Here is a 24663-nt window from a genome sequence, read left to right on the forward strand (position 1 = left end):
CAGATAAACACAGTTTATATTTTAATCGATGAACGGAGGCTCGATCTCGAGAACGTTTGTCGAAATTAATATTTGTAATCGTGGATTTCGATAATCCGAGAATTAGCTTTTACCTGATAGAAAAGAACTTAATGGTAAAATATTGTTTTGTCAAACGAGAGGCTGTCTTTAAGTTTCAATCATATCGGATACTTCGATTTCTTTAGGTGACTTTGATATTAACCCTTTGCACTCCGAATTTTATTTCAATTTCGTTACCAGCAGCTCGCAACGCTTTTAAATTCAATTTGAAATTTACTTTAACTAAAAAAGAAGACAATTTAAATAAACAAAGGAAGAAACAAATTCATTTAAATACCAGTTTTATTCACACTATTGTCGTACCTTGTAATTTTTAAGTGTATGGTATATCTTGGAACAACTTCCAGGATGCAATCCTGGCTTTTTTTTCGCGCGTTTCACAAAAAAAGGTGGGTCTGAAAGAATGTCTAGTGGGACTCGACAAAGGAGTTCCTGAGGTAAAAACTGATGTCGAGTCACACTCCACACAGGAATACAAAAGGTTAAATATGCCATGTATCGTTCGTGTACATACATAATTTTCTAATGTAATTTGATTAAATCCGCATGTTGCACGGTTGCACTTGATTGTCCGTGCGTTAAACCACCAAGATCAATTTACTGCCGGTATCGACATTAGTACTGACATTGCTAGTATTACGCTTGACGCTTTACGCCATCAAGATCATGAAAATCTATTTCGTCTATTTTTTGACATATGCCATGCAATTTCACTCCTTATCGATATATTTCAATTTAACTTTATTCCAACTTGATCGTGGCGTTTGAAATTAGAGAAAAACGTAAAATAATAAACAGAAAATAATTCTAGTAGTTTCTTACAATAATTTTCTAAAACGATGCTACGCTATTGATAAAAATATATAAAATAACGCGTAGGGCAACTGCTGTATCATTTTACCGTGTTGCTGATTTTATCGATATAGATGTAAATTCGAAATATCAAATATCTTGACAGGATATTCGACCGGTGATCAAGCTCCTATAAACTCGATGGTATAAACTCTTGGCAAATTATATCGTAAGCATTAAGAATTTGCTATAAATCGTTCGTCGTGCCGTAAAACGTATCAGTTACAGAGCTGATAAAATTTTTCCATCGACGAACGAAATAGACACGCGAATATTTATTCACTCGACCGTGTAACACTGGCAATTTGCAAGTCGTGCCAAATCCGCCGACACGGTTTTGCCTCTTTCTCGCCATAAAACGCACGTGTCAAGAGATTCGTGTGACAATCGATTGCGTTGCTCTTGCTTGGTGATGTTAATCGTAATTAGAAATATGTGCGCACGAATAAATTTGCAAATAAAGCCAAGAGCAGCTTGCAGCTTGCAATTTCCGTTCCGTCGGGCGATACTGCGCGAACATATCGAAGAGGACAACAGAGTCTCATAAACAAGCGAATCTGCTAAACAAGATCTAAAATGTTAAAAACACGTCGCTGATGGCCACGAGTGGTTTACTGGATATCGAAACTTTAAACTACGTTTCTAATTCGCGAGATGCGCGGGTTACTCGTGAGATAAACGAGATATAGTGGAAACTCATTGTCTAACTCGCTACAAGTTGCAAAGAAGAAGCCACTGATCATTACTACGACGTCGTGCACTGTGCACATTGATTCGTTTGAAACGAGGTCTCTTTATTTTTAAGCGAACTCTATTTATTACCGAACCGAGGTTTTACCAATCTACGCAATTAAATTTTTGCGTTTGCACGCGAAAATTTTATCCGTCGCTAGACCCTTGACCCAGACTAGTCGACCAAACTCGCGTTTCCGCAGGGAGAGACTTACTCAAATTTCTCATCGACCGCTCAATCGACCCGTTTGTACCGTAACTACCCTTAGGTAACACGAAAACAGAGGTCCTTGTGTCCCGGAGTACCACAGCACAGCTATGTGCCTGACGATATACGCGTTAATAAGCCACGACCCATGCGCATTCTTGAACCCGATAACAGGATAGTTGCGTTCATGCGTAACATTAACATTCGTCATTTTTTCGATCAATTTACTTTATCCAATTCTATGGGATTCACGTTGCAACTATGAAAAGAATTTGCGACTGTTTAGTCGGTATTTTTCTTCTTGCTATTTATTACTCTTCCACCTTTTTCTTTCTTTTTGTACGTGAAGAAATCCTCATGAACACTCCGCTGCTGCTAATAATCGGTAACAGTAGAGTAGTGTCGGACTCTTACCGACTAAAATTTCACGATGATCATCCTACGCGTACGACAGGAGTGCTCCAGGAACCTCTCATGAATTGTCTTCAGTTGCACCCTTTTCCGTCGTCCTCTTGTTCGAGCCAATCCTAATAATTCTCCGACTGTTGAATTTGATGCTAGGATGGGGAGGGGGGGCATTGCCCCTAGCGTTATCCCCTGTTTTAGTCGTGGGTCCGTTGGGACGGCGATGAAGCGGTTCTAGGGCCGCCTGACCGCCATCCCCCTGCATGCGTTATCCTACAAGGGTGAGAGTTCTTCTTTCTCTCCCTTTCTGCTCGCTCGCAAAAGAGGCGGATAGCCTCGTATTCCTATGGTTCGCTCTCAACATCGTTTTTAGAATCGCCCAGGGTGTGTCAATCTTTCACCTATGACGTGCCGCAGGAAGTAGCTGTGTAGCTCCCACGCCGGACAAAGCTCCAGCGCGTGCTGCGCCGTGTCCCTGCCTGCCCTTCCTGCTTTTTAAAATTCGCGATTTAAAATTTATATTAATTTATATTATATTTAAAATTTTCGCGATTCAACGTTCAAATTGAAATCTTTTTCGTTCTTCATTAAGTTAAGATTACTAGAAAATAATCGTAAATGCTGCTTTATAATCATATAATTCAAGTTAGAAGTGTGCACATACCTTACTATTATATATAGAATGAGCAAATACTGTTTACTAATATCTTCTACACGTTTCAACGATATATTCTGGACGTTTTGCTTGCGACGAAATAACGAATGAGACTGGTTTGTTGAAATAAACGAAGCCTTGTTATAATGCGTCGCTATCAATTGTTACCAAGGCGCCACAGTGGCCTCCCCTGACCACCAATAAGATAAATGGTCCATTGGGGAACAATGTTGTCTTACATCGTCATTTTATTATTATTTTGCCATTATATGCTTGGAACAATAAAAATATTCCCGTGGCGTGCTGAGTGAAACATGTGATTTCGGCGTGTCAGTCAAAGTGTTAAGGAAATTGAGCTACTTCGTAGTAATACGTCGAACTATTTTCTTTTAATTACACAACTTCCGTTTGTGTCTTGAAGTTTCGTAATAGACCTTCGTGGCCTGTTCGTGGTCCGTCGTGTTGATACGTCTTTTGCATATTCTCACACTGAGTTTCACATCTTGTACGTCTGTACGTTGTCGAAGTTTAGGCGCAGCGATAGTACAAGTAGTTAGAGGTACGTTCGAAGGTGAAGTTCAAGTTTCAAGCTTCGAGCGTAGATGTTCAGTAGGAGAGACGCGAAGGTCGTTGGTTGAAAGAGTAGACCATGGACGTAAACCAAGGAGAAACGTAACTGAAATTCTGTGCTACCCAGGAGAGCGAGGATAATGAGAAGCGAATATAAAACAAACATATAGGTTGCTGGCAAACTCGAGGGAACAATAACTCGCCTCGTTCGCGTCAATGTCGCGATTATTGGTACGCGATTATTCCGCTTTTTGATCCTCGAATTGAATTAACGCGAAATAGCAGCCGAAAGCCTTTGTGATTGACGTGACTTTGAATAACAGCGAACAACAAAAATTCGATGCGACGCTCGAGCGCGTGGCAATGGGAGCAGAGGACGCAAGTACGTCAACAGCGGTACAATTTAACAATTCGAATGTGGTGAAGTGCATGGAAACCTTTAATCCGAATAATAGCAAAGAAATAACTGCTGTTCCTTGCACGATTCTCGAGTGGCGTCATCGACCGTCAGTTCTATCGATAGCGTCCGTCGCGAAACAACAGTTTGCGTATTGTTCGTTGATAAAATTGCCGAGTATCGATTATCGTTCAACCCGGCGCGGCAATCTTTGACCCGCGGCCGGCATTATTGTCCAATTATTGGAAGAATTCGAGAATCGACGCAGCTTCCTATTGGCTTTGTTCGAATTCACATCCAATTCGCGGAGTTAATTGGATTCATTCCTTCAAACGTATCTTCATTTACCTTCGATGTGCGAACGAGTTTCGCAACGTGATGGAACGTACCTTGTGCTACTTCGTTTACCCCAACAGACACAAAACAGAACGATTCTATCGATCAACGAGGATGAGGTGCCTTTATTTCTTTTTTTTTTTTTTTTTCCTCCTCGGTTTGAGCAGAGTAAAAACAGTGCGCGTAGAGTGCGTTTTGGCACTCGGTTCGGGGATCGGCAATCCATTAACGCTTCTCTGGCTCGTGTTGCAGTTGTTTGCGATTCAAAGTGATTCGAGTTATCAAGCGACGTATAGTTTGGCGGCGTAGCCTGTACAGCTCTTAACGTACCAAGCTAAGAGTTCTCGTAGAAATCACCTCGAGTGCCAAGAAACAAGTTTTTTCGCCAGCAGGAGAAAACTTGATGTAGTTCAGCCTTAACATATTCCAGATTCACGAACGAGGGAAGCGTACGGGTAGAGAGGCGTGTGTGTGTGTGTCGGCTGTTACTTGCAAAGGAAATTCTATTCGTCGAGATCGATGGCATAGACGAAAGCTAAGAAACGATCGACCAATGTTTATTGAAATTTATATTCTTTTTTCACAGAAACGACGTTGCGACACAATCTTCCAGTGTTAGTGGTAGCTTATTCGGTAAGGGAAATCACAGTTAAATTTCATAATACGGTATTTTTATCGGTACGTAGAACGTTCTCCGGTAAAACATCAAAATTATTCAATTTTGCAATTTACAATGTTTTCTTCGCGCAAGTACCCTTCAAGTAAATTTATTAATTTACTGCAGAGATACTACTCGCGTGTTTTTATTCTTCGAAAGAATTGCAAATTAAGCGTCTAACGCAATTTTACGTCGTGCATATTTATATGCAACTGTGATACGAATTCAGAGGTTCGATAAGGAAAAAAAAAAAAAATGAAAAAATAATGTGTATTCTGTGCAACCACGGAGAAAGGAATATCCGTTGAACAACCAGTTTGTGAAATATCGATCGAATTTTTTACCGAATAATTTGCTGAAAATAACGCCAATTGTTTTAAAATTAATAAAATTTGTATTCCATGCAAAGATATTAAACCGATAGAAATGCTGATTTTATCTTGACGTTTTCCATTATTTTCAAAACAACTTTTTCAACAATTGTGGTCTGACCTTTTACGGTACACAGTTTAACCTTTATACGGTAACGCACTGTCGTAGAACGTATTTCGCGTCGTATAAGAAACAACAGAGAATAGATTTTCTGTTCGAAAACAATGAAAGAGATTTAATAAAAACAGTTTTATTATCGTGCAGGTACGAGAGACTTTTATCGTGAAAGCTATTTCACGAACATATTTACCATGGTGTACAAAACGGTGGAAAATTCAGGAGATAATTTTCACGAAAAAGAGATATATCACGTAGAAACGTATCATCGAGAAATATATATTAATTATCGTTTGTTCTAATAAATAATTAATAATTCAATTACGATACGCTTATGGTCGATTACAACTCATTCGAATATCTCGTAATGATTTAAACGAAGACGTTTAAAAGACATGCATTGCTCCTTCTATCAGCTCGACCATCGTTAAGATTCTCTGAAAAAGATCATTCCGCGAGTATAAAAAATTACCTTCGTTAAGTCCACACCGTTCATCAAGTCCGTTAAGAAGTTCATCCTCCGAGGAAATGTTTAAGACAGGGGACCGAGGCAAAGCGTTCGATGAAAGGGCAATTAAAGCGAACGCGTCCAATGAAAACATATCAAATCGAATTCGTTGTTAACTAATTTCTCGAATTATCGAAAAACATCGCTTTAATTGATTTTCGAACGAAATACATCGGTTCGAGGGTTTCAGGGTTTCAATTAGACTGCCGATGTTTATATATTTATGGAAATTCGTGTAGCATGAAAAAAAAAAAAAAAAAAAAAAAGAATATACGCGAAACGTGAGAAGCGGAAAACACATTGTAGATGTGGCAATATCGGTAGTGGACGAAACAAATTTTAATTTGGCTCGCATATTTTTATGGAAATTCGTAATTCCATCGATCCGAAATTTTATTAAAAAATATTTTTTATCGCTTCGATGAAGGTACGAATGAATTTACGCGTGAACACCAGCGATCTAGTTATCACGCAGTTGTAAGTTAGTTATGCTCTTAACGGGACCCAGAACTTGGCAGATTTGTCATCTATTTTAAAAAACCTTCCATCGTTCGATTTGATAGGCTGTTTCCCTTTTTGATCTGGTATTAAAATATTCCCTTTGCTCAGCCTGGAAGTGATCTCCAAGTCACGGAAATAAAACGATAAAAGAAAAACAGAGCGCAGATAAAATTTTCCACGAAACGTTGGACATGTCTTATGCCGTTAAAATTACTGAACCTGCTCGAACGAGCTGAATAGCTTTTTTCGCAGCTGTACGACAAGTTGCACATCGTTGCACGCCATTTGTCGCGATTAGCTGCCGCCGACTAATGTGGAGAATTTCGTACAAGTCGTTGACTCGCTGCTAATTAAGAAGGCAAAGTTGCCGAGTATGACGTCCGAATTATCTCCCTTTCTTTTTTCCCTTTTTCCATCCAAACGAAACTGACAGTATTAAAAATGAACGTTTTGGCGGCGAATAAAAAAGCTGAAACTGCGTTCCTACTAACGCGATTCTTGTCGTGATAACAAAACGCAATCAATTACTATGCACGCCGATTTATTTAATTTTGCTTCTCGTTGGAATTTCTGAGAGAAATTTTTAGTGATAGTGAAAGTAGCGCAGGATGACAGCTAAAACAACTTAAGGCAACTTCGACGAGTTAAAAAAAGGGCAGAAGTTTATTCTACGTCGAGGATAATACCGAGCTTAAGCGGGCTTTATCGCGATATCGTTTCACGTCAAAATATTTTTCTCAATAACGTCAAAGTCTTACGTTCGTTTTTAAAATCCTACAATTTCGATTTTCTTAACGTCTCGGAAGATCGCAGAGGAGAAAAAGCGCGACAAGAATATTTTCATTGACCTTTCCGCTTTGTGACCACCTTGTAATTAAACGGAAAGATTTTAATACTCCATTTATTCCATTCCTAGGATTCCTGAATTCCATTCATAGGAAATTCGAAATGGAACACGAAAAAATATATAAAGTAGCGTTTTCTACAGCAATTGGTTGGTAAGGCAATTTTCAACCGAGATTCTACCTTTTTACATTCTCCAAAATATGGATCCGCGGTTTAATTAGAATTTATTGGGAAGAATATGCAGAAACACGATGCAAGGACGAGATACAAGTTACGAAAGGATTTGCGAGTAATTTACGAGTAGCTTAGCAGCTACGATCTGTGAAATTTCAACTTAGTAAATCTTCTACACGAGGAATAGCGAGAGACAGGAATTTTGCGGAATTGGTCTTGTCGAACTTGGATTCGGCTTGGATTATTCGATAGAAAGAGTGACGATCTGTCGTGTGTAGCGGAAAAGCGTGTGAAGCTTTTCACAGAATCGTCGCAAAGGGAAACGATTATCGCGTGAATCGCTTCTCCGGGAAATCGAAAGCTGCATCAGACCTGTTTCGAAGAAAAAGAATTTAACATACCGTGTCCCTTATCGATCCGGAGCTTTCACGGGCATTCATCCGCCAACAAGAGAAAGCTTTCGCTTTCGATATTTCTATCGGGCGCGGTGTGCGTTGTCCTGGAATACGGCCACGAGTTTAAAGCGTCGTTGAAAGGCGTATTCGCAAGAATTGTAAAGATCAGATGGCAAGCCGAAGGCAACGGGAAGCCGATGCTGACAAATGATGTTCACCGTAATATCGTAACACGACGTATTGTACGGGATATCGACGACGTTGTGTTCGCTACCGATGTTTTCCACTTAGCTGTAATTAAATAAAAGCGAGGATGATCTGAAAGATCAACGACGACAGTCAGTGGCTCGTTCTTCAACGTTACAAGTTCTTGCGATTATCGTTCATTTTCAAAAAACGAGATGCATAGAACAGTCGTCGCGTACGTTTTCTCTGCGTTTATGAGAAATTCGAAAACGAGTACACAGAGTGTACGAAATAATGCAGAAGCGTATAAAATATTCAAAACAGATATAAGCAAATTTTCTACTTACAAGACAAGTTTCGAAAGATTATGAAACTTCCGAGACGCGTACAGGACATTCTTTCGCTGTCCAAAGTTGCTCTAAGGGGATGAAATTCACCTCCGAGAATCGGCCTACTTTCCGATTTTCCGTTATAGCTTTCAAGCCACAAGTATACATAGAAAGAAACTTTTCGGACGAGAGTTACATCTTTCGATCAGCGCCTATCGTTCGATAAAAGTATCCGACAATGTTACAGCAATAGCGGGAAATTTTCAGAGGTAGATTTCACTCTCCGAGGGTGAATTGTGGCAGAAAATAAAAATTGCGCCATACGCATCCACGTATTCTCTGCGTGCAATTTCAAAGTTCCACAATTTGTTGAATTTACGCGTTGACGTGTGCCTGGTTAATGAAGCGCGTTTTTATTTATTTTCGTTGGAATATGTATATCGTGGTCGTTTTATACGTTCAAGAGAAATCTGAAATCATGCAGAAATGGATACAACGTGCTCATAACGTGTAAAAACGTATCGGATGTCGTATACGTAAACGTATAAAATATCTAAAGTAGAGTACCTGTTGCTTGTAACAACAGCAGGTTGTCCCCTAATCGTCTTTGTTTTACGAACGTATCTTTTACGACAACGCATCTTTATACAAACACGAAAATTCAGTCAAACAATGCGATCTTCATCTTAATAGGACAAAATGGATCGTACGTAATTCGATAAAATAATAGAAAACAGAAAAATGTTGCGCGTCTATGATTTCCTTATAGAACGAAAGAAACTTTTGCCACGATCTAATATAATATTTAACAAATAACGGCAACTTCCGGTTCAAGTGTCTCTCTTAATTATTTTCGTGGAAATATGAGCGCGCAATAAATATTCACAGTCTAGTTAGACACAGTACTGTGAGAAGAAAGTAATAGAATTTTTATCACTATAAATAATAGATGCATATCCTTTAACACTGGTGGCATCCTAAATCATGCTAGTGGCTTTTGTCGTGTGACACAGCCTGGATATTTCTCTTCGGTTATTATCTGTTAGTCTGTATGTCCGGAGCAAGCTACATATATAAATGTACGTACATATATACATACATACATAGTATATAGCAACGACAGGAAAAAGACTCGCAGCGATTAATTTTCGTTTGCCACGAGTCTATGAATCATTGGCGTTAGTCTGCTTGTTCGACTGCATTTTCCGTGGTAGTTCGATGTGATTAGGATAGCTCGTTACATGGTCGAAACATTGTTGAAATTGCTATATGACCATGATATTACACAATGAGTGTGTAAAGATGAGAGAAAAGAGAGCGCGATAGGGAGAAATTTTGGATCTTTGTTTTGATCTCAAAATGGATCTTTGTTGAAACGACCTTTTTCGTTTAAATAATATGTAAGTTTTTTATTTATTCAAAGATAGCTACGCATCTTTCCATTTACGTAAATCGATCTCTTCCATCTTCGTGAGTTAGATCTGTCGAAAGTTTTTTCGCTTTCTCGAGTTGGCAAGTTGGAAAAAAAAAGAATCCCTGACATCGACGTGAAAAAATGATCGATTTGCCATAGAATGGTCATGTACAGTGAACGGCAATACTATCGCAACATCCTTCGCAATTGAATAATTTCTTCGTAAGGTCAGATCAAACGACTTGAGTTTTTGCGATGAACAAGGTAGAGGTTTATTTTTCAAGCTTTCTTTATCTGGGTTTAGAGCAACGGAAATTTGAACATCTTTCGAAGATTCGCACACGTACAGAACGTTAAAAAAATAATTTATTCCGAAATCTTTCAACTTTCGATTCGCCTTTCATCTCTTCGATTCGCCATCTGAACAAATATTTTGAAAAATTCAAATCAATTTATATGCTCGTCCTTGCTTCTTTCATAACACGGATTACTATCATTTTGAATGAACATGTGCTTTTTTCGTGATTCGAATTAAAAGAATTAAACAAATCGGAACGTTGTTTTCCTTGTTGTAGCATTAACATTTTTATTGCGCTCGTAATTCACGATACTTAGGCTGCAACATACCGAAGCTCTTCTCATACTTGTATCGCATTAGGGGCAAATGTTACATGGTTGCAGAACCGTACAAGCAATATGCTGGAGACAAAGTGGGGTGGGATTTTATGTACCAAGTTAATGCTACATTCCGTTCTCGTTCACCCTAATGGGACGGCTTAATAAATATCATTCGATATATCTTGAAGGTTCCGCCATTTCTATCTGAAAGTTGTTCACCAAGGGTAGAAGGTAAATTATCGTTGACATTCCCTTCAATCTGACATAAGAGACACGAAGGGGACGAAAAGATTGAGAATTAATGGTCAATATGATCTTGTAGATGATTTCTAAAATGTTCTGAAAGGGAGATAGCGACTGAACCTATACTGAAGCTATACAATCTTTACATTTTTTTCGTGTTTAAAATTACCAATTTCTACATTTTACGTTTCCTTCATAAAATTAGAAACTTTCTTGACGAAGTTGCTAATAATCTACTTGGCCAGTCGACTGTTGCCACCTGTTTGGAAAACGTTTTCCTAAAAAGCGATGACGAGTATATTCAAACACAGGGTATGTGCAACTGTGTAGTATGGAATTAAGTTGTCAAATAAACTAAACCAGAATAACTAGTGAAATTGACTGGTTTTACAATTTTATTTTAAAATTCCTACTTCATGTTATATTTTTTTCCGCAATGATGTAATGACTTTTGCAACGATAACTAAAAGAATAATATAATGAATCTTGTTTTGTTTTTTATGTATTCAAACTCAAAATAATGTATCAAGGCTACCTATACCAATATCAGTTAAAATTACCGGTACTTGTCAAGGTGTAAAAGGGTAAAAAGGTCCCACAATCTGTTTCCCACAATCTGAATCCCAATTAACCAGTTGCCTCGTTTTGTACAACTTGCCACGCGTTCTTAAAATTTTTACTGCGTGTCATTCGATATAATGATAACATTTATCAGGAAGTGTATCAATCCTATTATAAGTGTATCAATCCTAGTTCAGGGATGATGGTCCCAGATGGATTAATAATCCCAAAAATGCACTACATAACATGGAATTCCTTCTGTAAGAAAGTAATAAATCACTAAATATAAAAATATTCCATTGTTACGTATTTTTTAAAGACCAGTCATTTTCGCTGGTTTTAGTAGAAATAGCTTCGTGTCAACTATCGGTAGTTCTAGCGTTAAGTTGTAACGAAACGACTTTTTTATTTTTCAACTTTATTGCCGAAATTTATCGCAATTGAAAACAGCAAGTTTTAACTATTTTTTACGCACGACGAGTATACTCGTCAAAGACAATTAACTGATTAAGATATTCTGTATGAATTTACCATAGAATCTAACCGGACTGACATCGATGATAAACGTACTGTCTTTTTCACCTTAAAAATATCTTCTTATTAGGTCTAAAATAATGAAAAGGGCAGGAAACTTGTGAAACTGCTTCCGAGGTATAAAAAGAAGAAGATATAGGGGGGGGGGGCGTTAAAGGTTTTTAGCAGGGAGCGTTTCAAAGTCCCCAAATAAAAACTTCGAATGTGGTAATTTTTTTTTTAATAATAAAAGTTTTATCGATGCTATATCGTTTCTCCCTGGTGTCTTCTGTACGCTTTGAGACATTTATGACCATTCGTAGGTGAGAGTGAAAGTTAATGATATCTCGCTTACATCGGAACAGCGACTTTATCCCTTCAAATTTACGATTTCGATCTTTTATTTTATCTTGTGAAGTTTTATGCTTCCAGCGTGTAGAGAGGTGTCTTTGCACTTCGTCTTCGACTTTGCTTTGATCAACGATCGAGAATTTTATCTTCTGCAATCAAGTTTATTAAGTTGGACCAACAGAAGAGTTGCTCCAGTATTACTGTTCCTTTGCAAAATATTCTAGATTTACTTATTCGTTTATTTTTATAATTATTATTTATCGATTATGTCTTATTTATCAAAATATTTCTTTGTAGTCAACAAGCGACACGAAGGTCATCGAATGAACAAACACGAACTTATCGTATTTGTGGTTTTCAAGTATGCCGCTAATATTTATACGTTTGTTAGAAAATTTGTGCGTTCCGCCAATAATATTTACAATTATATTAATGTATACAATTATATTAATTTGTACGACAATCTGCGGTTTATTGATAAATTCTCGTTTGATAGATTTTGTATAATCGGACAGAAAGCTGGCAAAGGCAACGGAGAATTCGCAGAAGCGTTCAAAAGGGAATGTTACCCTCGTTCGTCAGTCTGCTTGTTAGCACCCCCTGTAAAATTAATGAGGAGATCACCCAATAAGAAATAACTGCAAATTTACAGATAGGGTTCCACCCACGCAGTGTTTACCTTCTAATGAAATTTCCAAGAGATAATGCTTTCTTCAGACAATTCCTCGGACTATTCGCGCGTTCAATTTGTATAATTGCTTCCTATCAGCCAGGACAATTTATTACGACGCAGTTTGCTAGCGATTAGCTATCAAACTTAAACGAAACTATTCAGATCGACGCTTTGGTAATGACATTATCGATGATATATCATTCCATGATACGTGATATAATTAATTTATACGTTATATCAACGTATTATATTATTTTCATCGCGTTGCTCTACCTATTATGGTTGTCGGAGCATCCCATAAATAATTCGATTGATCGAGGAGCGAAATTTGCGACAATGGAACTCGTCTCCGTAGAAATTTTATAAGAGAAAAGTAGAACATTTCATAGGAAGACAGCAGGCAGCTGTGGAAAATGATAAGTACATTAAACGGATAGACTTAACCAGTTAGCCGTCTTCGACGAGTATAGTCGTCACGAAGAAGTGGCAATATTTTGCCTCACGACGAGCCCTGTTGGTAATAACATTAAAAAATGAAACGGTCGTTTTATTACAACTTAATTCTGTATTGTAGCAGTCACTTTGTGTTTGACGAATATACTTGTCGTTTCAAACAAATTGCAACAGCCTAATGTAACAACATCCCTGTGAGTGGAAACTTATAAGCGACTATTATTATTATTATTATTATTATTATTATTATTATTATTATTATTATTATTATTATTATTATTATTATTATTATTATTATTATTATTATTATTATTATTATTATTATTATTATTATTATTATTATTATTATTATTATTACTATTATTATTATTACCTTATTTCACGTATATTTATGTGCAACATAATATGAACAAAAGAAAGAAAGTTTAAAAACATTATCACCATTGCCAGTGCGTTATGGTTATAGCGTCATAAGAAGCAAAAAAGGGGAATAAAAAGCGTTAAAACGTCCTAACTTCAATTTCCACGGCAAATGAAATTGTTTACTAAAAGGTATAATCTACATCTCATGGCTAACATGTGTACATGCTCGTTAATGAACGTTGCAACACCTGCTGGTTTTCTATAACATTAGAAAATAATTGATCAGGATTACTAGATAAATGATATGATAAAATAGAATTTTTCGGTATTCGTACGAACCAAGGATAGACGAAACGCTGAGTGAATGTTTCTGAGTGATAATTTCATTTATTGTAATTTCTGTTTCATAAAAATCAATCTAACGTGCGTTTACTCGTTAAGTTTTTCCTTTTATATTCGGACGTACATGAACGTTAAAGATTCTAAAGTTCTCCGTTATACCGTGATAACCGAAATGAAAATTCAGATTTCAATTTCAGAATCGAATGGCCTCTACTGTGTCTATTTATTGAAGGGTTAAAAATATGTTGACGATCTGTTCGGTTTATTTCGTATTTGTAAAATTAAATTTCCCTTTATCGAAATGGTTTGTGATTACGTGTAATTGCAATTGAAATGATCAAATGTCAATTCTCTTCCTTCCTGAAATTCATTTATCTTACATCGATCGACAACGTAAATGTCAGAGACCGTCGTTATAAATATCTATGAAACGTCAATGTAATGTAACGAGCGACGGATATATAGAAATGTAGTTCCCTGTTATTTCTAGTTTTCCGAAACAACTGATAATAGCGACAGCGTGTAACGGCAATAAATAAAATAGCAGGCTATTGTATTTCGTTCTAAATAAAAAAAAAAAAAAAAAAAAAAAAAAAAAAAAAAAAAAAAAAAAAAGGATCATTGCAGCGGAGAGTATCGTTGAATTATTAATAAGTTGAAATGTTAATTTAACACATGCATCGAATTTAAGCTTGGCTCAAGTACGTTGTTGATTGGATTTTTAATTTGGTCCTTTATGGAACTAGGCTAATTAACCTGCTCAGTTTTTAATTATCTTTCCTGATTACATTGTAACAGATTAGCTCTGACGATTTATGAAAGTTAATGTTCGTGTACTAAAATTAAAACGTTGAACGAAGATATAAAATATGCGGAAGGCGGCGAAGCTATAAGAAGTAAACAAGCGATGCTCTTTAATATTGATAATCGTTAGATTGTATTCTAATGATTAACCGATTACTTTAACGAAAGTGAATATAATACCTTTACTTTCGTTGCATTCATTATTACGTTTATATATAAAATTTGCTGCTATTAAATTCATTATGATAGTGAAAGAATAATTCCGCCGGAATATTATATCGAATTTCAACGTTAAATGATTATTAAATTATAAACGATGATAAACCATAATAATAAATTATGTCTACCACGTAGTAGGTACGAGAAACGTATAAAATTCTGTTCAACATACACATAATAAAATAATAGAATAAACGAATTGCTAGCTAATTGTTTCATTATAATTCGATGAATAATATCGTAAGTTAATTTCGCGTATATTCAATTACTGAAACACATTGTGTATAATAAGAAATTTTAACATCAAATTACCAAGTAATTTAATTTCTGATCTCGAGATAATCCGCGTGATATCCTCTTTATCCTATCGATATTAAATTTTCACGAAGAAGTTAATTTCAAGCGAATGGTAATATTAATCGAATGTTAAGCACGTATTCTTTGCTACGCTGTCACAATGCTATGTTAATTTATCAAGTCGATAAACTTTTCGACCGGAACACGTAATACGCAAACTTTCACCAACTAATACGAGTTGCAAATTATTAACGCGCTATTCGTTTCTCTAACGTTATTAACTAAGAACTTGCACAAATTTCTATTCAATTTCGAGCAATATACGCTGGAATAACGTTTGAGACGTTGTTAAAAGTGGAAATTGCGATAAACGAATCGTTGACTTTTATCGCTTTCCTACTTACGTGTTACGGGTTTGTATTTGTCGAAAATTTCGACAATGTTCTGTCTATTAAAGAGAAATTACATTCGTCGTTCTCACATGTAAAGTTACTTCACCAATTAACATGCAACGCGCGTGTTTCGTAACACAGACAGCACTATCCTTTAAACCTTGCTGCGATAAATAGGTAATAATAATAATAATAATAAACCGATAATTAATACAATGTTTATGCTGTATAGAGTGTACTATATATCTATATAATAATCTATGTTTAATCTGTGCATTGAGGTTGAATGATAACTCCGACAAATGTGAATGAGAACTCCACGTGCGTAAATGAATTTCATTTTGTAGCCGACAGATGAAATTTAATAAATTATATATATAATTATATATATACTGACAAAATGTTATTTTCTATCTACTTTCTATTATCTAATTTTTATTTTAAAAATAACATTTTGCTAGTTTTAACTCGACTTAGTTGGCGAAAAAATCGAATTTGCAAATTTATCAAGTATACTTAAACGACGGTATGTTCCGGAATAAGTAGGACTAGATAATCGACAGGAGGTGGTTTCACGTGTGAAAATAAGTCGAAAACGTAAAATAACATTTCTTCGTAGAACGCTTTGTTTCCCAGAAAAATAAATTTGAAAATTTCTCATTTAATCGTTAACATTTATTATCTCGAAAATGAAGCCTTAAACGGGAACATGTTACTCCACATTTTCGACTTGTTTCCACACGTAAAATGACCTCCATGTCGATTATTCAGTCCCGTCCAGTCCGGAATTACCCACGTTCCGGTATGCTTGATAAATTTTCAAACTCAATTTTCTCGACAACCACGTCGAGAATGCAAAAATTTTTATGCTATATATATTTCATTTATATTTCCACGAAGAATCACGCGGTGCTTGCTTCTTCGTATCACTCGGCCCGGGCACCGTACATCAAACTTGCACGTTGAACTATCTCCGCTATTTTTGTCTTTCTCATATCTATCTACATATTAAAACTACGCTGAGACAACGTATTAATAAAGAAGTATGTTCGCTTTTATAGGCAATATCATATTAATTATTAACGGAACGAAATATCAATGAAATTTATTTCCAATTATTATTTGGCTGATTCGTGATGGTTGATGAACAGATACATATATAATACATTATTGTTAAACTTTTCAACAGGTAGTTCAAACTTCGTCAATCAACGTGTTGATTTACTCGTTTTGATGAAATTCCTATATTATTACGAGAAATTCGTTACATTATCCAATGAAACAAGCGATAATGTATTTTATATTCAATTAAAATTTTAACTAAATTCAATACGCGCGTATTCGAATCTGATAATGAAAACCGTACATATATCATTTTTAAGTGCTGTGCCAGGGAATAAATGTTTCAACTATGAAACTATCGCATGCAGGTTGTATTAAGAAGGTTAAAATTATTAAAACGACAACTGCTGGAAAAGCAAGAACTAAAACTCTCGTTCTACTCGCAGAATTTCCACCCGAAATACTTAAATCATTTTTCTCTTCAGAACGTAAAAACAGCATAAAGCTGGAAAGCGCACTACTCGAACATAGTTGGCGTAATTTTAATTTGAGAACGTTCAACTGCATCGAAGTTCTTCGTTTAAAGAGGAATTCTCGAAGCATTACCCGCCTTGCGGTTCAAAGTTTTTCGAACGTTGTTGTTGTTGTATCCTCGTCATTTTTCACTGCCGGACGTGTATCAAATGCACCGCATTGGAACTATCGTTGCTGTAATATTGTAATATCGGGGAAAACCTTGATTAACTAAGAAAGTCTACTTGACCATGGGTCATCCACCTCTGTGGAACGTGTGTATACCGGAGCCATGGTACAAGAGGTTGCCTGTGTCACGTCGGAGACGCAAGAAATCACGAAACCGATAGATCGCCGGTGATCTTGTGACAACGACCATACCCAAATAAAATAAATAAATAAAAAAATCCTACAATGTTAATATTTATAATCTAATATTAAGATTATTATATTATATCGTATTAATTGTTATATTACAATAGGAAAATTAGAAATCAATCTGGAAATCTACGTGGAAGTTACAAGCGAAGCTCCAAAATAACAACTACGTTAAATATTTTTTGGCAGGAAAATCATTGGGTAGAAACTAGTTTTTATTTAAACGAAAGCCAGTTTTCAATTTCTCCAAAAGCGATACGATTCAAGAATTTTAATCGTTAATAATTCTGATTACGAATAATCATTACGAACGATTCCATTTGTTCCTCGGTCGCTCGATAATAATTTTAGATCATGGGAATTTAATTTGAAACAGTAATCAATGGAAGTGACCTGAATTTTTGTTCGGTTATCGAACAGTGACCATTATCAAGGAAAACCGAATTTTGCTTTAGTTACCGATAACCATTATCGATGGCGAAATTGATTTTCGATTATCGCCAAGCAATATCGATGAAAAAAATATTTTCTAGTCACATTCGACTATCGTCGATATTTATTGACATTGCTGATAATCGGTTTTCACTGGCAACGTAAAGGAGCTTAATTATAAAACTGATATGTTTTATTAAGCAAACAAAAAGATACGAAAATGTACGAAACAAAGCATAATATAAAAGATATCACGGTGCAACTGTTAATAAAAATATTCTACTGCGATATCTTTCATCCTATTCGTTTCATATATTTTCATATCTTTTTGTTTGCTCGATAAAACACACAAGTTTTATGAATAACTGCGAACACACGTACTATTGGCTTGTTAACTAGGTGATTGCGGGTTTTGTCATTAGATGATATTGACAAAATTCGCAATCACCTAGTTTCCAACCCAATAATTATCAGTGACGTTAATAACGATTGATAATATAGCCAGTGATAATTGACAATGTAGAGCAAATTTTTGCCATCGATAATGGTCATCGATAACCAAAATAAAATTTTCTCGCCACGGATAACAGTTACTCGTAACAAAAAAAAAAAAAAAAAAAAAAAATATTTTAAAAATCCGGTCATTTATGTTGGTTATTGGTAACCAAACTGAAATTTCTCTCGTCGATAACGATTACCGGCAATCAAAAAAACTTTAATCCGTTTTAACGGTTATTCGCGATCAAAAATTTTTTAATTAAAAACATCAACCTTCATATCGCAACTTTAGAAACTTCTCTTGTAACAGTTATGATGTCTTGTAATTGTAACATTTATGGCAAATATACATTTAGCGAAAAATTAGTATACAGCATGAATAGAAGTAGTCTTAAACATTACAACTGGTGATAAAGATCGTTTCGCTAAATATCGTGGCTTAACACAGCGAATAATTGACTGCTCAAATATTTTCATCGTCTTTGCGCGACGAATATTTTATGTAACTTCTGGATACGGTTTTGCAGAGAAATTAGAAATTTTAGAAATTTCATAATCACGTATAATCGTGGCTCGTCGTGCTGTTAATGAAGTTTCTAAATATTTCGTGTAATATAGGAAAAGTGAAAAGTTTCTAAGAGTCTTCGAGTATCTTCGTGCGTCTCTGTGTGCGTATAATCGAGCGTCTTTAGATCGCGAACGTAGATCGAGGAAGAAATTGCGCGTCTTTGACCGGTTAGGCGGAGCAAAATTGTACGTTAAGAGATTAAAGACTGACACTTGCCAGGGTTACGAGTCATCTAGAAAAATAAGCTCCCGTAGAATATCACCTGAACGCCAATTTTGTCTCCGACTACGAGCACACGTAGTCCTATTACGCTGTTCTCTAGGGGGAGACGAGTGGAGAGCGAAAGAGAAGGCAGAGAAGAGCTGTCCGAGGAGCATCATATTAGTTTGAGAATTTTCTCATAAAAACAGGCTGAAATTTAAAGTTGATTTGAAAGTAGAGATCGGTTTTAGAAAGGCTACCGGTTCGATTGGATCTCAGGCTGAAAGTTTCATCTACAATTATATCTCAAATATTTGTGCAATTTTATATCTTCTTGCGTGTATTGCGTATGCTAAAAATCCGCAATTTTAATTATCGCGTTTCGCACGAGACCAGCATTCGGGCAAATACTTACGAACGAGAATTTATTCAAACAGTATAAATCTTTCGCGTTAAAACTACCTAGAATTTATTTTATAATAATATGGCGTTAATTACCGTCGTTTCGGCACTTGCAATTTTTCGAGAAGAATCGCCTCATGGCGTTGCACAAACGATAAACAATTAACATTGTCGTTATCGAACTCAATTTGTTACGAACTGTCGTCGCATTCGTGCAATTTATATTTAGCATAAATCGTACGCTTAATACAACCTTACGGTTATTAGCAAATTCCTTGTTAGCATATTCCTTATTAACAATTATTTCTAGAAACGAGATAACATTTGCTTGCCGAACTTATCAGAATATTTGTCTCTCGTTCGTTTGCGTTTATTAGCTGAGCGTAATTCTCGCAGTGGTAACGCTTCTCCGGGTTCTCCAGTTGCTGTGTATGATATCGTATAAAAGATAAATGCTTCGGTTAAGAGTAAATTTCGAAAGAAACTATTCGTTAATTTGCCAAGGATTCGTATTCTTCTAATTACACTTGCTAGCCAAGTGTAACTACCACAATCGATGCCAATAGCCCAAGTTCGATCGTAACAGGCGGATCGTTTCTAACTAATTTTACGTAGAACGTTCTGATCGATATTATCGTCGTCCCACTGAACCAGTTGTTCGCGTTTATCGCGTCGCGTCTTAAAATCGGGCAATTGTCTGGTTTGCATGATTCGTTCGACGAACGGTAACGCAGCTGTACGCACAGAAACCGATAAATCGGCTCTACGAACTGATTAGACCTCTCGTATAGAAAGACGGTGTAAATGAACATAAACACGTTTGTACGCGAGAGCCCATAGAAAGGAAATTCCGCGTACACCGGCAGAAACGACTAGCTTAATTTCAATGACAGCATCGTTTCTGAGAATTGAGCATTCATCGTTAAACATCAAAGCGTTGGCTTTCAGAGATGTACAAGTTTCTGTATGTCACGGTGTACACGTCAAACGTTCCTTGATTCGATGAAATGCAGCCTCTACTTTGCTCGATTTGTCACGGATTAGTTGCACCGTGCAAACAAGGTTTATACTTAGACTTCAAAGTACCGAACATAGATAAAACACAACGCAGGTACGTGTTCTAAACGATGACACGAGCTTCCAAGTTTTCCAAGGAAAAATTGTTTCCCGCTGTTTGCGCGGTGGCTCGCGCTGCTATTCCAACGTTCGCAACGGAAAATTTTTTCCAAATGCGCATTACGCGACACTTTCCGAATGTTTGTTAACGCTGTAACGAGACAGGAATCGCTGCGAGAATTATAACAGTGAAATTTGAAACGAAACCAACGATGCAGATGGAAATTACGTTATTCTGGACATTTACTTGCGAACGTAGTTTATTTAGTATTAGTGAAAAATTAGCACACGGTATGAACAGTAGTTTTAAACGCACTATTAGTCTCAAAAACGATCTCGCTATTTACCGTGGCTTATCGACGTAGCGAACAAAATTGGTTTTCCCAATAATTCGATGATCTTTTTTCCGATACTTGTGTGATACATTTTCAAATCTGTTCCACATTTTGCACGTATAATAATAATAATCAGCATAGTTTTGTCTCGTTACAGCGCCAGTGAAATTTCGAAATTCATCGGTGCGATATACCCAATGGCTTGAGAAAGCGTTCCAACGTTTATCACGGAAAGTTTTCACGAATGTGCGATGCGTGTCATGCGAGATATTTGGAAATTTCGCTGGCGCTGTAACGAGACGCGAGTATTGTATTGGAAAAATTTGAAATGGATCGGAAAATGTATATGGAAGTTACAGGACCTTTCTCGAAAATTATCTGATAGATTCAAAGATACAAGATCTTTGAAAATATCGTATGGAATTTAATACTAATTTAGTGTGCAATTAAAAAATTACTATACTATTTTATTTCTCCTATATACATGTTGGAGATAAAAGGACATCGGGGCCTTTCTTTTGGAATTTTTGGGAAGACCCCCAATACTTTAGTCTAGACTTTTTATTATAGCTGCACTTAAATAATAAAACTCAGAAGTAGTTGTTTATGATTTAATCCGACTATGTTTACCCGAGATTTATGACAGTAGGCTTGGGCTCGAAGTGACACAACTGGTCGCTAAACGTAGCCACGGTCATGGCATGGACGTTTTTACCTAACAAAGCTATGGAGTAATTGTATAGATCTCCTTAAAAATATAGTTGACCCGAGGGGTACAGAGACGAGTATATAAGTGCAGTTCCATTTGGACTGAGGGAGTTCTACTTATACTGTAGACAAGTAAGTAGACAAGTTACACTTGAATTGTGGACAAGTAAGCTCAGTACGACTTAGACTTTGGAAGAAGACGTATTTGTTATCCCTTTGACCGTGGATTCGTTATTGAACCTAAGATCATTGTCATTGGCATCTCGAGTACCTAATTGCCACGGTTACTTGTCAAACTCTGTACCATATCGGTACTGTAATCATATCGGTACCAGTAAATATCATCCATATCGTATAACAACAATGGTTAATCCAAATGAAGATTCGTTACACGCCCCTAATCCCAATGAGAACTCGAGATATATGTATTTTTCTTTTCTTTTAGCTTAAAAGATTTCCTGTTTATTGTCACATTAGAATGTCAGATTCTTTTGGCACACGAAGGCTTCGTAAATATCAGAAGGAATATAACGTGGAAAAATGTTGTTTTATTTTTAAAGTTCTACGCTTCGCTACCTTTTTCCTAGTACGTTCGCTTTAGCAATAACACTGACTTTTTCGCCCGTTAAAAACGGATTACGCAGACGCGCTCACGCAGCACGTGCCCAGAGCGAATGTTGCGAGTCGATATTTTCTTTTGCGAATCGCTCTCGTTATTTCGTTGGAAGTGTTACCGTGCGGATATCAGACAGCCATTGGAAGTTATTAGACGTTAAAATTTGGCGACAGCTTCGCGTATTCCACCAGTTTCTCGATATTCCCCTTCGAACCTACAAATTGCTTCCGTATCTCGCCAACAGCTAGTCCTCGTATCTTACGCAGACGTCGATTAGAAGTAGAATTTTCGATAAAATTTAAATTTCCCTTTTCAGTTCGTACTTCGATTTATGGACTCGTACATACGTTTTTCTCTTATATATTACGTGCATTTGCATATATATCTGTTTCTCTATCCCATGCGTCGTAGTTTTTGGATGAAACCAACAGCTTGTACACACGTGCAAGATTTTATTTTTCGCGATAAATCGAACAAGAATATATTCTTTCGTGCTTCTTAATTGAGTGACATTACACCAGGTGAATAATGTACTCGAATAAACGATTTTTCTTAATACTTATAAATTACGCGACGCGTTAACATTCAATTAATTCATAAAGGAAAGCATGATAATTATATGAATCAACTTTAAGAAAATAAGTGTAATTTTTAATATTAAATAACGAATAATAGAAAAGATGGAATAAATAAGTTAACAATAAAATGATAAACAATACGCGTTTGCTTATTTACAAAAATCAAAATATAAGCAGCTTAAGTAACTCAATATTTTATGGAACGTTCTTCAAAATCAATAACTACATTGTGTTCTTTCCATTCGAAAAAATTCTGTAACGTAATTTCCGCACTAAAGGACCTTGTATCGTAGCATTTTCGTCAGAGAATTTCAAATAATCTAGTTCTGCTTCGAAATCTTTTTATTACCTTTTTTTATTGCGCCTTTGAATCCATCGAAAGATTTACATTAAAATTTTTACTTTGCCACTACTTTCTTTATGTCGCTGCATATCAATTATTTATTGAAGCTACTTCGTTCTAACGTGGCAATCATTCTGAAACATCATAAAAACTTGGAAGGATATTTCAAGCAAAATTACAGGTTCACATTGGCAAAATGATTCTAACTTACTTGAAAATAGTTGCTTGATTCAAGCAACTGTACACGTTAACAAAATAGTTTCAAGTAACTTGAAATTAGTTGCTTGATTCAGGTAACTTGACCAGTCTGAATCATCATAAAAACTTGGAAGGATATTTCAAGCAAAATTACAGATTCACATTGGTAAAATAATAGGTTCACATTGACAAAATGGTTTCGAATTGCTTGAATTCAAATCGTTTGACGAAGCAACATGACTAATCTGAATAGTTTAATTGTCATCTTTATCCATGACTCGCATAGTCAATCGAGCCATTCGGAAATCACATTGACCAACTCCAAAATTGAAAAGTAGTGAAAAGTAATTACAAGTATCGCAAGTGGTGAGACAATATGCGATAAAAGTGAAAAGATGAGCGTGGCGTTAAGCTCTAAGGAACTAGAGGTTTTGTGAGAATCAATCGTGTATTTGGACGATGAAATTGCGAAATTATGAGATTGTCCAAAGATGAAGTTGGTCAATTTGACTTTCGCCAGGCTCGATCGTCACTACGACAGTTCTCGCGTATCGAAACTATCTTGATGTTTGTGTCGACAGATGAGACGAATGAGCGATCGTGGCGGAGAAGGATCAGGACCAGCTCCTCAGCTAGATGGCCGAAGAAATTCGGTCGTTACGATGGAAAGAGTGTCATCGACGTTGTTTGGCAGTAATCGTCAGTTGGACGTTATGGACAACATCGCAGACCTAAAAGCGAGGAAGGTAAGGATCTTTCGTTTATTTTAGTCGCTCTATCTCCGCTAGTTTGCAGACTAAGAAAAACCGAGTTTAAAGTTGACGAACTTCTATACGATCGTGCGAAGTTAAGATTTGAAAGAACCACATATTCGTTGCTCTCCAGGTATACAATTTTCATCGTATTATTTATTATTTTATTCTTTGTAACTTATAATTATTTACACATCATATCGTTCTTTATAACAATGTACGCATACGTGGATTCATCAATTACTTTTTTTTTCTTCTTTTTTAGATGGAGTTAGAACAATTATTAATTAGGCGAAAATTAACAGTTAAAATTACGGACGAATCGAGTCGCTATGGTTTTCATTCCTTGTTCGTCAGGAGCCTCGCTAAGGAAGCACGTCTTCGTCGGTGAAGCTTAT

At 36.2% G+C, this 24663-nt stretch overlaps 1 protein-coding gene across 2 annotated transcripts in view; it reads left to right on the plus strand.

The window, feature by feature from the left end:
- The window catches only part of LOC125384729, a 46801-nt gene that overhangs the window by 18707 nt on the left and 3431 nt on the right, over positions 1–24663 (plus strand). The window contains exon 3 of one of the 2 annotated variants that reach the window (XM_048404463.1): positions 24095–24259. In XM_048404463.1, coding sequence (XP_048260420.1) covers positions 24095–24259 — 165 coding nt within the window. Of the gene's footprint in view, positions 1–23829; positions 24260–24663 lie in introns of those variants that run through there. The other variant, XM_048404464.1, reaches the window with a different exon arrangement.

Source organism: Bombus terrestris, chromosome 3 (assembly GCF_910591885.1).
Source record: "Bombus terrestris chromosome 3, iyBomTerr1.2, whole genome shotgun sequence".
NCBI classification, from domain to species: domain Eukaryota; kingdom Metazoa; phylum Arthropoda; class Insecta; order Hymenoptera; family Apidae; genus Bombus; species Bombus terrestris.